Source organism: Chelonoidis abingdonii, chromosome 2 (assembly GCF_003597395.2).
Source record: "Chelonoidis abingdonii isolate Lonesome George chromosome 2, CheloAbing_2.0, whole genome shotgun sequence".
NCBI classification, from domain to species: Eukaryota; Metazoa; Chordata; order Testudines; family Testudinidae; genus Chelonoidis; species Chelonoidis abingdonii.
In genome coordinates this window covers 1,150,700-1,165,797 of record NC_133770.1, presented here as the reverse complement: position 1 = coordinate 1,165,797, position 15,098 = coordinate 1,150,700, and the positions used below count along the sequence as shown (strand labels likewise).

General features: G+C 58.0%; 2 protein-coding genes across 2 annotated transcripts in view; one reads left to right on the top strand and one right to left on the bottom strand.

The window, feature by feature from the left end:
* The window catches only part of FASTK (Fas activated serine/threonine kinase), a 419,919-nt gene that overhangs the window by 99,576 nt on the left and 305,245 nt on the right, over positions 1 to 15,098 (bottom strand). The window lies entirely within an intron of this gene.
* Positions 1 to 15,098, top strand: part of NOS3 (nitric oxide synthase 3) — a 93,148-nt gene that overhangs the window by 52,583 nt on the left and 25,467 nt on the right. Inside the window, exons 13-16 of the mRNA XM_075063414.1 lie at positions 726 to 830; positions 1,515 to 1,582; positions 1,909 to 2,025; positions 3,401 to 3,575. Of these exons, the coding sequence (XP_074919515.1) occupies positions 726 to 830; positions 1,515 to 1,582; positions 1,909 to 2,025; positions 3,401 to 3,575 (465 nt within the window). The remainder of the gene's footprint in view (positions 1 to 725; positions 831 to 1,514; positions 1,583 to 1,908; positions 2,026 to 3,400; positions 3,576 to 15,098) is intronic.

Below are 15,098 nucleotides of genomic sequence, written 5' to 3'. Positions count from 1 at the left end.
GTGGGGGGCTGGGGGAAGCTGGGAGCAGGTGGGCAGGAGGCTGAAGGGGGTGGGGGTCTGGCTGTGGCTGGGACATTGTTGGCCTCTTGCTGGGTTCCCCATCTCCCCAAATGCTTTTCAGATGGGGGGGAACCTGCAACATTTGGTCTCCCAGGGTTCCTGCATTCTCTTCCCAGCTCTGGGGGGTGGAAGCGGGCAGACTCTGGTGGTACAGAGGGGGAAGGGGCGGGGAACCAGGACGCCTGGGTTCCACCCTGCTCTGGAACGCAGGCACTGCCAGTGGCTCCGCCTCATGGCCCCCGTAGCCCCCGTGGCCCGGCAGCTCCGGAGGAGGTGGGGAGACCTATTGGTCAGTGATGAAATAACCAGTCCAGGTGAGGCTTCCTGGACCCCCAGCAGGGCCTGGCCCAGCAGCTCCAAGAGACCCTGCCCAGAGGGAGACACCCCAGGCCCAGAGCGGAGGCCGGCCCAGCGCTGTCGCAGGCAGCCCAGCCGGATGCCCCTGGGGGACTCTGGACGATCTCATTATCCAGAGCAACGTCTGACGCTCTGACCATGCCTGAGCTCTTGGCCTTAGTGAGACCCTGTGGCAGGGAGTTCCACTGGCTCAGTGTGAGTGGGGACAGAGGAATCCCTCCCCCTAGCCTGGAGCGTGCGGCCTGCCTGCCCTGCACAGGAGATGGGCACAGCTGTGCCCCACTGACCCCTCAGTGTCACCCCCTCAGGTGCTCTGCATGGACGAGTACGACATCGTCAGCCTGGAGCATGAGACCCTGGTATTGGTCGTGACCAGCACCTTCGGCAACGGCGACCCGCCAGAGAGTGGGGAGGTGAGGGGGGACCCCGGGGGACAAAGTCTTGGGGCAGCACTTACGGATCGTTGTTGGGTGGGGAGCTGGTATTAGAGGGCCAGGGAGGTGCTCAAGATGGAGGGTGGGTGCCCGGGGGAGCAGCGCTAGGGGGCTGAGGGGTGCCTGGGGAAGCAGTACTAGGGGGCTGGACGGGGTCCGGGGGAGCAGCACTAGAGGGACGGGAGGTGCCTGGGGGTGGCAGGCAGTGCTACGGGGCTGAGGGGTGCCTGGGGATTGGTGCCCAGGGGAGCAGCACTAGGGGGCTGGGGGTGGCAGGCAGCGCTAGAGGGTCAGGGGGTTCCTGGGGGTCGGTGCTCGGGGGAGAGCGTTAGGGGGCTGGGGAGTGTCTGGGGAAGCAGTGCTAGAGGGTTGGGGGGTGCCTGGGGGTCGATGCCCGGGGGTTTCAGGCAGCGCTAGGAGGGCCGAGGGTGTCCGGGATTGGTGCCTGGGGTTGGCAGGCAGTGCTAGGGGGCCGAGGAGTGCCTGGGGATCAGTGCCTGGGGGAGCAGCGCTAGAGGGCCGGGGGGTGACTGGGGGAACAGTGCTAGAGGGCCGGGGGGGTGCCTAGGGGAGCAGCGCTAGAGGACCAGGGGGTGCCTGGGGGAGCAGTGCTAGGGGGCCAAGCAGTGCCCGCCGAAGCCCCTGACCACTCTGTCCCGGCAGAGCTTTGCCAAGGCGCTGATGGAGATGTCCTGCCCCTATGTCAGCTCCACGCAGCCCGAGCAACAAAAGTGAGTGATTCCCCGGGTGTGGGGCAGCTCTGGGCCAGCACTGAGGACCCCTGTGCCCAGGGCTGTGGGTTAGTGAGGTCCCTGGGCTGGCCGGGGTCACTGCACCCGGAGCAAGGCTGCAGGTGGCACGTTCCGAACCTTGGACTGGGGAATGCTTGGGACATGCACCCACTGCACCAGCACCCCCGAGAGGGGAAAGGCCCCCACCCAGGGGTTGGATCGGAGCTGGTGCCCCCAGAAGGGAGAGGTCCCAATCCCAGCCCCCACCCTGGGGCAGGAAAGGGGGGGCCCTGCCCAGCCTGGGCTCACTGCGCATCCCCTCCTAGGAGCTACAAGGTGCGGTTCAACAGCGTCTCGCAGAGCGACGGACTTGTGGCCTCGTGGAAGAAGAAGCGGAAGGAGTCGAGCAACACGGACAGTGCCGGGGCCCTGGGCACGCTCCGGTAGGGGCAGCACATGGCTAGGGGCACCGGGACACCTGGGATCTGGCCCAGCTCTGCCCCTTTTAGTGCCTGGCTCTGGCTGCATTCCCTTGTCTGTTGGGTGTGGGGGAGAGACGGACTCGCCCCTTGTCACAGAGCTCCAGGGTCCAGGCTGTGCCTGGCCCGTCAGCAGGCTCCAGGGTGGGACCCCTTAGCAGGCCGGGCCCAGGGACCCCCAGGGCCCAGGGACCCACACTCCAAGGCAGGGCCTTCACCCCAACGCCCCGTCTCCCCATGCTCCCAGCAGCAAGGCCTGTGGGAGGCCGTGCTGGGCCCTACCAGGGGCAGTGTTCTCGGGCGCGTTCACTGCCACGCGGGCCGCCTGTGCCAACCAGGACCCGTCGATTAGTCACCTGGCCAGTCTGACGGGCCGAGGTCAGTGCAGCGAGGCAGGAGTCCAGCCGCAGGCCAGTACCCGCTGGGCCAGCCGAGCAGCACCAGCCCCGGCCCCGGCTCCGGCTCCGTCCCACCACCCATCTTCCAGAGGTTTCCTGCTGCCAGGCACGGCTGGTTCGGTCCTTGGCGTCTCTGTCTTGTGGGACGTGCTATGGGGCTGGGGTCGGTTTCAGTCGGTGCATGACCCTCTTCGCTCCAACCCCCCTCTTGGGAGCCCGCGCTGCCACCTGCGCTGGTTCCCCGGGAGACTCAACCCTTCAGTGACAGTGCAAGGTGCAGAGGGAAAATGAGGCACATGCAGGTGTCATACAGATATCACCCAACTCCCCCTTTGGTCCCCTCCACCCGTGTCCCCAGCTCAGCTCCAAGCACAGAATTAACCCTTCTGCCCCCACTGGAGAGCAATGAAAAGTGCAGGGGAAACTGAGGCACACAGATGCTTTGTAAAAATGTTATCGAAAATTCCCTTTGACACTTGGGGAAGCCAGCGAGGGCCAGGAAGTGCCCCCTGGATGAGGGCAGCAGGTGGGGGATGGGAGTGGAAAAGTCACACTTGGGCCAGGGGGCATTCTGACCCCTCCCCCCACTCTCAGTGCCTCCCCAAGAGCCATGGCGCCCCTGCTGTCCTAGGGGGCAGAGGCAGCCCCAGCCAGCACCCCCTTTGCCAATGCCTCTTAGAGGAGGAGGGTACCCTGGTCTATCTGCGATCCCAGCCCTGCCCCCCAGGCCTGCCAGTGCCCCTCACTCCCGACCCGCAGCCCCAGCTAGCCCAGCCCTGGGCTCCCTCTCTTCTGCAACATGTCCCCTGGGGCTGGTGGGAAGTGACTGGGTGACCTGTATGTTCCCACTCGGCCCTGGGGTCCCCCTCTTGGTGGGGCTGGAGCTGGGGGTGGGGCAAAACCCCGCCAGGGACTCAGCTGCTGTCTCCTGTTCCCCCCAGGTTCTCAGTCTTCGGGCTGGGCTCCCGGGCCTACCCCCACTTCTGTGCCTTCGCCCACGCCGTGGACACGCGGCTGGAGGAGCTGGGAGGCGAGCGCATCCTGGCCATGGGGGAGGGTGACGAGCTGTGTGCCCAGGAGGAGGCCTTCCGCACCTGGGCCAAACGCGTCTTTCAGGTGAGCGGGGCGGGAGGGGCAGGGGCTGGAACTGGGTGCAGGGGGAATGAGGCTGGAAGGGCAGAGGGGGAGAGGCTGGTGTCACAGATTGGGGGGAGTCAGTGCCCTGCACCCCTCTCCCTGCAAAAACCCAGTAGACTCCTGGGGTACCTCCCTGTACGCGAACGCAGGTGAGGTAAGTACTTGTCCCAGTCCTGCAGGTGCTGGTTCATGAAGGTTTTCAGCCTCATCTTTAGCGTCCCATTGAACATCTCCACCAGCCCATTGGACTAGGGGTGATATGCTGAGGCCCACTTCTCCCACAAGCACTGGAGCAGGCCCGACATGAAGTTGGACACTTGGTCTGTCAAGACTTCCTTGGGGAACCCCACTTGGCTGAAGATGGTCAGCAGTGCGTCTGCCACTGTGTCTGCTTCAATGGAAGCTAAGGGCACTGCCTCGGGCTAGCAGGTGGTGAAATCTACCACTATCAGAATGTATTTCTTCCCCGACTGGGTCGCCTTGCTGAGAGGTCCCGCTATGTCCATAGCCAACTTCTGGAAAGGCTCCTCTATGATGGGCAAAGGTCTCAAAGCCACTTTCCCCTTGTCCCGGGCCTTCCCCACCCTCTGGCAGGGGTCACAGGATTGGCAGTACTGTCGGACATAGGTAAAGACCCCAGGCCAGTAAAAGTTCTGTAGCAGCCTCTGCCTGCGTTGGCCTCCCCCGTGCCCTGGAGAGGGATGTCATGGTGCCTCAGGTACAATAGCTTGGTGATTACTTCTGGGGAACCACACTGCCTCCTGATGCCTCCATGACTCTACTCCCCTGGGTGGAGCCATTCTCGTACAGGAAACCGCCTTCTCCCAAACAGGAACACATCTCCCTGGCAACCTTCCATGGCTGTTACCGCACTGAAGGTCGACCAGGCCTAGCGTTCCACAAGGAGGGATGTTTCTGCACTCAGCCTGGAAACTTGGTGTGGGGAAGGGATGGGAACCTGTCTCCCTCTCGCTGGTGGTTGGAAGCTGCAGCACCCCTGAGCCTAATCCTTGGGTTGCTTCCTCCCCACCAAGGGTAGGGTTCTGTGCCTCCGGTGGAACTCCTCCCTGAGGTCAAGGCGTAGTGCCCTTGCGGTCTGCTATGGTCACCGACTAAGGTCATTCTTGGGGTTGCTGACCAGTCCTGTGTTCCCCACCTGATCAACTCCTCATGAGGAAATGATGGTGGCACGCCCAACGTCCTTGGGCCCCTTGGCCCCCCATTTGAAGATGTACCCCTCGCCATCGTCACCTTGAACTGGTTCCTGCCCACCCCCATCAGGTCAGAAGGTGTTGGCATCACCTGATCGGAGCCACCCACCGTGGCCTCCTGGCCCGCATCACCTCAGCGCCTGTGTCCAGAATCCATGACTTTCCTCCATCCACCTCTAGGGAACAGGCACTACTCGCCTCCGAGGACTAACCCCATCCCACTCTGTAAACTGGAGAACGTTGATCCTGGAACATCCCAGGCCCCTCAGAGAAGCCGCCTGGGGCCCTCCTCTCTCCCTGAGCCTGTGGAAGCTGTCAGCTCCCCCTTGCCTGGAACCCTGCTCCGACGTCCCGGCTTGGTCTCTACCCAGTGAACCTCTGTGGGTAAGTCGCTCTCTGGTACCCGAGCCTGGGGCCACTGGGTCTTATGTGGCCTCTCGGCCAAAGCGCATAGCAGGTCATGTCCCATTGGTCCGGCCCGAGCCTGTCGGCTTGGGCCCTGATGCCTATCCCCTTGGGAGGGAGTTCTCCATTGTGAATGAGTAGGACTGTCGTGTGGGGGGAAGATGGGAAGCTCAGGGAGGACTTTAGGTGAGGGGACAGGATCCAAGCCTTGTAACCTGAGCCAGGAGTCAGGGAGGTGGGTCAGCCATCTGTGATGCGATGTGGTTCTGGCGGGACCCAATCTGAGAGTGCAAATCAGGACAATTGCTCAAGACTGGGCAGCTTACAGCCCTAGGCTGGGGTTTCCCACCGCTTAAGGCAAACCAAACCAAGCCAGACATAAAATGACTTCAGTTTCCACCCCAACTGGCTAACCCAAGTCACACAAGCCAATGTTTCCTTAGACACTCCAGTCTCCCCAGTAATGCACCCACCATGTCCACCCTCCTGGGGGATGAATTGTTAGTGAAAACCAAACACCCCATGTAAAAGGGAAAGGTTGCTGTCGATCCCAAAGGACCAAGCCCAGACCCATTTTCAATTATTGGTTTATTAGAAGAATATTTAATAAGGATGAACACACAGAGTTTGGGCATGTCAGTCATTAGTCATCGGGGGCAACGATACAGAGTGTATGGGGGGACGCTGGTATTTGGTTATGGGTTAGCATATAGTACAATAACAGTTCTGTATATGTCGCCCAATGCGGGTGTACGGTGTGGGTCAAAGTATAGTAGGGGAGCAGTGAGGGACATCGCTCACTAATGGGTTACACCATAGCATGAAGGGAGCAACAGGCCGGGTTGGACAGGGTGACATCACGAGGTGGAATCTCAGATCGTGGCTTCAGGACTCAGGGGATGTATTTAGTAGGGAGGTTTGTAAGGGTATCCCCTCCCCCCCGGGGTACACATCAGCATCTTACCTCACCAAATCAGGCTGTTGCCAATCCTTAAGAATCTTAAAATCTAAAGGTTTATTTCATTAAAAGGAAATAGGCAGAGGTGAGTAGCTAGATAATTGGTTAAACTGGAAGTCCAATTACATACAGGTGCATGGCCAGATGTCCCTTAGGTTCAGGCTTCGTAGCAGTGATGGAGTAAGACTGCAAGGTTCAAATCAAGTCTCTGGAAGTACATCCCAGCTGGGATGGGTCATTCAGTCCCGTTGTGTAGAGCTTCAGATTTGTAGCACAAGTCCCTGCCAGAGGTAAGAAGCAGGGACTGAAGACCAAAATGGAGATGAGGCTTCGCCTTATATAGGACTTTCCAGGTGTAAGAACCCACTCCTTTGTTCCTACTGTGGAAAGGGTTACAGCAAAAATGGAGTTCTGCAGTCAACATGGGCCAGTTCCCTGCACACCGCTGCTGAGATACACAAGGCGTATCACCTCCTCTCAATGGGTCAATTGTGTATGTGATGGTACCGTAATGGGCCATCAAGCAGGCTAAGCTGAGAGCTGACACAACTTGTCTGGTGTCAACCCAGAACTGCAGCAACCAATTTTAAAATACAGACAGTCCATACAGCCAATATCTTAACCTTCAAACGTCACAATGATACGACGAGAATTGCCGACAGCGCAATCATAAACCAGTACCCGTAACCTGGTCTTAGACACCTTTTGAACCTCCTTTCTCATAGGATTTTGGTGCCACTAATGACAGACCATGTGTTGCTAACCATGTTCGTATGGTCCCATTTTATATCAATAACGTCACTTCGCACCTTTGTCGCGGAAGCTGGACAAAGGGAGGGGGCAGTGTTAGGAGGTTGAGTTGAGTTTTGGTTTTGGCCGGATGGTTGATAATTCAGGGAATCCTAAGCCGGCAGATCCAAAGACCTCTTGAAACACCCCAGAAGACTCGTTATTGAGTGATCTCTGTTCAGGCCTCCAGCTCTGCTGTAACCTTGCTATTCCTGTTGTCCCTATAAACTTCTGTTTTACTGGCTGGCTGAAGTCACTGTGGGTCCGAGGAGAGGGGTGCAGGGCCGGACTCCCCACAGCTTCCGTGACAACTGGGGGGCAGCGGCGGGAGTATACTGCTATCCCCGATGGATGGCACTTCCTGCAGTAAGTTAACTGGGGAGCAGTAAAAGAAGGGGTTGATTAATCCTGGGAGTGTGTGCCCAGTGAGAAGGACTTTGCAGTAACAGGGGTCCCCCCAGGGGATTGCAGCGAGCCGTCCCAGGGGCGGAGGAGTCTGCAGCTCGACCCTGGCAGATAGGTGGTGACCTCAAGAAGGGCTGGTGCACTAGGGGTCCCCCTGGAAACCGTGGGGAGCGGCGAGCACCCCGGCCTGTGAGTGGCCAGCAGGAAGATGTATACCAAGCGGCGCAAGTGCGACCTGGTGGAACGGTGCAAGCAGAGGGGGCTGCGCAGTGGGAGACTGACCAAAGACCAGCTGATTGCCCACCTGGAGGAGGGAGACTGCTTGAATGAACTGATCCCTGTCTCTGAGGGAAGCAGCCTGGCAGATGCAGCACAGGCACCAGTGTCTGTCCCCGTTGGGAGTGGTCAGCCGGCGGCTGAGGGCTTCCCGAGACCCCCACTTCCTATGCCTAGGGGAAGGGCAGGGAGGAGCCCAGCGGCTACTGAGGGCACCGTGACCCCCCCGGCCAGCAGGGGATCATCCCGGCAACGCTCGGCATCCATGGAGCGGAAGCGGCTGGAATGGGAGAGAGAGCTAAAACTGAGAGAGCTGGAGGATCATGAGAGACAGAGAGAACATGAGGAGAGACAAAGACAGCGGGAACTGGAGGAGAAAGAGAGACAGCGTCATCATGAGCTGGAACTGGCAAGGCTGAGGGCCAGCAGGCCCCTGGCTGCGGTGAGCAAGGGGGAGCTCAGGACTGTGCGGAGCTTTGATAAGTGCATCCTGGCCCAGGGACAACCGACCAGTTCGACGGGACCAACGGGACATGAGCTGCTATCAATGTGGCCAGAGGGGCCACATACAGTCCCAGTGCCCCAGACTCAAGGACAGACTGAGCAGGCCGACCCCACACCGGGTTAACTTGGTAGAGACCCAGTTGGACAAGGGGCAGCATTCGCAGGAAAGGGAGACTGGCTGCGTACCACCTGCGAAGGAGGGAGGAGGGCCCCACATCAGCTCCTCTGGGGGGCTGGATGCTCCAGGCTCTGGGTTTTTGGTTTACAAGGTGGGCGTGGGGTTGCCCCTCCGGAGAGAGTGCCTTGTTCCCCTGGAGGTAGATGGGAGGAAGGTCACTGGATACTGGGACACGGGCAAAAAAGTGACGCTGGCCCGGCCCGAGATGGTGGCCTCAGAACGGATGGTGCCCGACACCTACCTGACCCTGATGGGGGTGGGTGGGACCCCATTCAAGGTGCCTGTGGTGAGGGTACACCTGAAGTGGGGGGCCAAGGAGGGCCCCAAGGACATGGGGGTACACCCACATGTGCCCACAGAGGTGTTAATGGGGGGGACCTGGAGGTCTGGCCAAGCAATGCCTGGGGTGCCCTGGTCATGACCCGTAGTCAGAGTTGGCACAGGGCACTGCACCCTGATAATGGGGAAGGTACTCTGCCCGAGGCACAGGACCCTAACCTGGTGGGGAGGGAATGCCCAGGGACACAGCTCAGAGAGGCTGAGGCCTCAGACCCAGCCAGTGAGAGGCAGCAGGTCCCGATCCCTGTCCCAGCTGCTGAGTTCCAGGCCGAGTTGCAGAAAGATCCCTCCTTGCGGAAGCCCAGGGACCGGGCTAACCTCAGTGCGGTACAGACCATGAGGAGAGGTTGCAAGGAGAGGTTCCTGGTGGAGTGGTTCCATGTACCGAGAATGGGCTCCCCCAGGGAAGTAGAGTCCTGGGGATTCAGGTAGTCAGCTGGGGTTCCTCAGAAGTTTCGCCACAAGCTGCTGTACCTGGCCCATGACATCCCCTCGCGGACACCAGGGAATCCGGTGCACCAGGCAGAGGCTGGCTACAGAACTTACTGCGCCTGGGGTCTTTACCCATGTCCGACAGTACTGCCAATCCTGTGACCCCCTGCCAGAGGGTGGTAAGGCCCAGGACAAGGGGAAAGCAGCTGTTGAGGCCATTTACCCATATTAGAGAACCTGTCCAGAATGGTGGCCATGGAACATAGTGGGACCTTCTCAGCAGGCGACCCGGTCGGGGAAGAAAATACATCCTGGTGTGGTGGATTTCCAACTCGCTACCCGAGGCGGTGACCTTGGTCCTCTATCGAAAGCAAGACCACCGTGGGCATATGCGCTGCTGACCATTTTTCAGCCGGGTGGGGTTCCCCAAGGAAGTCTTAATGGTCGACCAGGGTCCAACTGTCATGTCGGCCCTGCCCTCCGGTGCTTGGTGGGAGAAATGTGGGGTTCCGGCACAAACTGGGCCTCAGCGTATCACCCCCAGTCCAACAGGCTTGGTGAAAGGTCAACGGGACCTAATATTGATGCTAAAAACATTTATGAACCAGCACCGCAGGGACTGGACAGTACTTTACCTACCTGCTGGTTGCGTACAGGGAGGTACCCATGAATCTACCGGGTTCACCTTTCGAACTATTATATGGAAGGCGGGTAATGGGGGCCCCTGACCTAATGAGAAATGGAGGAGAAGGGCGCTCCGAGGGAGAGTCAGTGGTGTGGGAGTTTATTTCCTGACCTTCCGGGAAAGGTACTGGCCGAGCTCATGGGCCTGGCCAGGGAGAATCTGGCCCGAGGCCAGAGGAAGCAGAAGGTTCTGGTATGACTGCACGCGTCGCGGGCCCCAACAGCCTTTGCCACCGGGGACAGTCATGGTTCTCATCCCGTGAGGAAAAACAAACTCCAGGCACCTGGGAAGGGCCTTGCAAGGTTATCAAGCAACTGAATGAGATAACTATGTGGTGGAGAGTCAAAACCGGGACATCATCCGTGGGTGACCATGTGAAATATGAAAATACTATGATGGGTGAATGTGGTGTTGGCCATTGTTGGACATTGGGAGGGAGCGGGGAGAGACCCCTTTAGTGGATCTATTCCCTAGGACAAACAGCTGTTCCCCCTGCGAGGCGGATTCCTCACTGATCAAGCTGACCATGCCCAGCATGCTGATCAGAGGGGTGCTGCATCTGTTACCGACAGTGTTTCCAACCAGCCTGGATCGCAACTAATTTGACTGTCCACCGCTGGAGACTGGTCAACAATCTCCTATAAGATGCTTCCCCTTTTCGGATCACTGGTAAACTGCCCAGGACTGAAAGAGAGTCAGGACATGCTGGCTGTTGGGTGATCCGCCATGTTCCGGCCTTGGGCCTCGCCAGTGGTGCTGGTCGCCCAAAAGGGATGCGTCGATCCGGTTCTGTGTGGACTATCGAAAGCTCAATTGCCATCACCGTATCGATGGCTATCCAGGCCTGATGAGCTTCTAGACAGCTGGGAGGTGTGCTAAGTACCTCACACCATGGCATCTTTACCAAGGATCTACTGCAAGGCTGCTGGACGCAGATGCCCAGCTGAAAATCAGCCTTTATCACCCCTCGTGGCTCTATGAGTTTCTGACCCTGCCCTTTGAGCCTCAAGGAGCAGCAGCCACACTTCCAGCGCCTCGTGGGATCAGCTACTTGAGTGGGATGGAGAGGTTTGGTTTTGGCGGTATATTTGGACGGACATCTGCGGTTAGCCAAGGACCTGGTGAGCGGTGCGTGCGCGCGCTCAGGCCGAGGAGACCACGTGGTCCGATGGTGACTAGCGTCCGCAATGTCGTATGGTGTACACCACCATGTCCTCAGGGAGGGCTAGCGGTCCTCACCGTAAAGGCTGAGAGATGGTGCACGCGGATGCGCGCGAGGATGTCCGAACTGATCTGTTATCCTCTGGCGACCGGATGGAGTAGCGCGCGTGGATTGCCTTTCAAGCCAGCACCAGCTCCGGGAGGTAGCATCAGAGGATCGGCCTGCCCCCAGAGTGATTCGCAAGGACTACCCAGTCCTAGCACACTTCTCGAGGGAGGACTAAGCGGTAGTACTACTTCAGGCGTGTCATCGTGCTGCCGCTGCTTCAGAGACCATCCTAGCCGCCCCATCACTCGTAGCTGTGCTGCTGCCATGCGCTCCAAGACAGAGCAACCCTCGCCCAACAGGAGGTGCCGTTGGAACGTAGGTCCCAAGTTAGTGCGTCGGCACGGGTCGCTCGTTGGGTGTGTGGGACGCACCTGAAGCGAGCTTCCCTTGGTTTTAGTTGGCCCCCAAGTCATCATGTGCCGTAACAAACACATTTGACCCTCCCTCCAACACTACTGTGGACTGTTGTTCACCGGACACTTCAGACACGGGACTGGGGGCGGTTGTAACAGGATGGATGGAAAAGGGGGAGAGGAACTCCATCGGGGGTACCGTGAGCAAGGAGAGCACTGTAATGACCCCGGAGCAAGGCAGACACATAACGCGATACAGCGCCAGGTGCCATGATACAAGAGAAAAGCCTCTGCACATGCACCTGCGCGAGCAGTGTGTCGCAGCCCTATAATAGACTCAGGCGCTGAATACTCAGTCCTTTGTGGTGTGTGCGGAACAGTGTGCGACCGGTAGCTCCAGGTGTGACGCACCTCTGTGCCTCTCGGTAGCTCTAGGCACTCTGCTATCCGCTTATAGGGGAAGTGAGCAGTGCGACGCACATCCTGGCTCTAAGATAGCCTGAAGTGATAGAAAGCTGTCGTGCAGAGTGCTGTGCAGGATCATCGGACTGGTCTCTATATTGATGGACACGTGCCAACATTAAGATCTAGAAGCGGTGAGCCTCGCTGGTGAATCCCTGAGAACCTATAAAGGAGCTTGTTCTCAGTGATGACAGAGTGTGAGAACTTCCCTTGCGATCAGTCTCTAGGAGATCAAGTGCTGGGAAGGAGTGAGAGTCGTTCGAATTGTTGACGCCCCTATCAAGACACATCTGGTCTACATCATGTTACCCCTGCGATGGGGCAAGTGAGTCTGACTCGTCATCCCTGTGACTCGCCATGTAGATACGAATGCGATCATTCTGATGGTTTCTGCTACAGAAGTGCGTACAGCCTATTGTTTAAATACAGCAGTCTTTTCGCATGTTAATGCACCTGAATTAACGATGGTGCAATGACGATCACGGTTGCGTCAACCCGCTCCGTCTCCTCCAAATATACCCTACCACCTTCGTACACAAGATAATCCTTTCAGTCAAGTCCTACATATAAAGTACCGCAGCATTGTCATGGGAATTCAGTGCTTATAGGGTCCCTCAACCGAAGCTAGAGGCTTCTAGTCTCGGAGCTGGAAAAGCATGGCTACCGCTCTACAGCTGCCACATAGCAGCGCGTATGTATACCATGGTCCGCGGCTGTCGTGAGTTCCCATCATCTCCTGGGACCACTGTGCTGTCGATCCTCGCAGTGTCGATGAGCAGCGGCTAGCTGCTACGTGATGTCTAAGATAGTGAACTGGGATAACCTGGTGTCCTCGCATGCACATCATCTCGAAGTCAGACCAGGATAACTCGTATGTAGCAGGCTCTCTGATGCAAAGATAGCGAGATCATCTGTCGCTCGGTTCGAGCAGAGTATATGTGGCTTTTATCTATAATGCTCCTAGGTGCCAGTGTGGTCCAGCTAAGATAGGGATAGGTTGTGAAACCTGAATAGCGCTTGCTCCGCACGTGGTCTAGAGACCTGGTTAGTCAGATGCGTCATGCACTAATGGTTACTCAAGAGCATTTACCAAGGAACATCCCCAGTCTGATTGCCCTCTCTGTCACTACTGGAGGTTTCCAGCATGCAACTTATCAAAAGGCTTACGAGCTGCCTGCGCTATGCCTTCTGGTGTGAGCACATGCCTTCCATTGACAGTCAACCGACTCACAATAATATGCGGAGGGGCTAACTCACTGCTCCTCAGCTTGGCCAACTCCAGTTCATGCTGCCTCTGTCTCTCTTTCTCCTCCAGTTCATTCTGCCTCTGGTTTTCCCGTTCTGCTCGTTCCTCCATCAGTTCCTGCTGCCTCAACTCCAGCTCTTTCAGCCTTATCTCCTTCTTCAAGTCCAGCCATCTCAACTCCAGCGATGAGGAGCTCCACGGGAGGATCCCCTGCTGGCCGGGGGGCTCATGGTCCCCTCAGTATTCGCTGGGCTCCTCCCTGCCCTTCCCCTAGGCCTAGGAAGGGGGGTCTTGGGAAGCCCTCAGGCGCCAGCTCACCACTCCCAGCAGGGACAGACACTGGTGCCTGCGCTGCATCTGCCAGGCTGCTTGCCTCAGAGACAGGGATCAGTTCATTCGCGCGATCTCCCTCCTCCAGCTGGGCAATCAGCTGGTCTTTGGTGAGTCTCCCCGTGTGCAGCCCCCTCTGCTTGCACAGCTCCAGCAGGTCACACTTGCGCCACTTGGCATACATCTTCCTGCTGGCCACTCATACACCGGGGTGCTCGCTGCTCCCCACGGTTTCCAGGGGGACCCCTAGTGCACCAGCCCTTCTTGAGGTCACCACCTCTCTGCCAGGGTCGAGCTGCAGACTCCTCTGCCCCTGGGACTGCTAACTGCAATCCCCCGGGGGACCCTTTTACTGCAAAGTCCTTCTCTCTGGGCACACACTCCCAGGGGTTAATCACCCCTGAAACCGTCCCTCACTGACTCTTCAGCACGCCTGGTCCCCGTCAACCCCCCTTTGTTTTACTGCTCCTCAGTCACTTACCGCAGGAAGCGCCGTCCATGGGGTGCAGTAGATCCCGCCACTGCCACCAGTTGTCACGGAGTGTGGGGGAATCAGGGCCCTGCACCTCTCTTCCTGCGATTCGCCATGACTCTCAGCCAGCCACTGACGACAGGAACACAGTCCCAAGCAGAGCTTGTAGGTACAACCAGGACCCCTCAGTCAGGTCCCTCTGGGGGGCAGGTAGCTTAGACCCCAGCCTTGGGGTTCCCTGCATTTCCCCACCCAGACCAAAACTGAAAAACAAAACCCCCTCTAGCCGTGTCTCTTCCTCTTCCCCCAGCTCCTTCCCTCCTTTTGTCCAGTTTCCCTGGCAAAGGTGTCACCTGGCCCCACCTCCCTCCTGGCTCAGGTTACAAGCTCAGGTAACTCTCAAGTAAAATCATTCCCTACTATCCCATCCCCAATGCAGACAATCCCAGTAAAACTAGACAACATTCCCAGGCCAATCCGCCTCGCTCCCTACTGCATCACAGCTGGGCAGAGGGGGATTAGAGGTGCAGAGGGAGTTGGGGTGCAGGGGGAGTTGGGGTGCACAGGGGGAGTTGGGGTGCATGGAGAGGGAAAGGGCAGGCTCTGGAGTGGGGGATTCGGGTTCCGGGAGATCACAGAATATCAGGGTTGGAAGGGACCTCAGGAGGTGTCTAGTCCAACCCCCTGCTCAAAGCAGGACCAAGCCCAACTAAATCAACCCAGCCAGGGCTTTGTCAAGCCGGGCCTGAAAAACCTCTAAGGAAGGAGATTCCCACTCCCTCGTACGCCATTCAGTGCTTCTCCACCCTCCTATGAAAATACTGTTTTCCTAATATCCAACCTAGAGCTCGCCCCACGTGCAACTTGAACCAATTGCTCCTTGTTTCGTCATATCTGGACCACTGAGAACAGTCTAAGATCCATCCTCTTTGGAACCCCCTTGAGTAGTTTGAAAGGCAGTATTAAATCCCCCCTCATTTTCTCATTCATGGCAGACTAAGTAACCCAGTCCTCAGCCTCTCTCATAAGTATGTCTCCAGCCCCCTAAGTCATTTTGTTGCCCTCTCGCTGGATCTTTCCAATTCTCCATATAACCACTTGACTTGACGTGTGTGTGGCCAAACTGGACCAATACTTCAGATTGAGGCCTCACCAATGCTGAAAAGTGCGCGCAACGGGCGGATTCT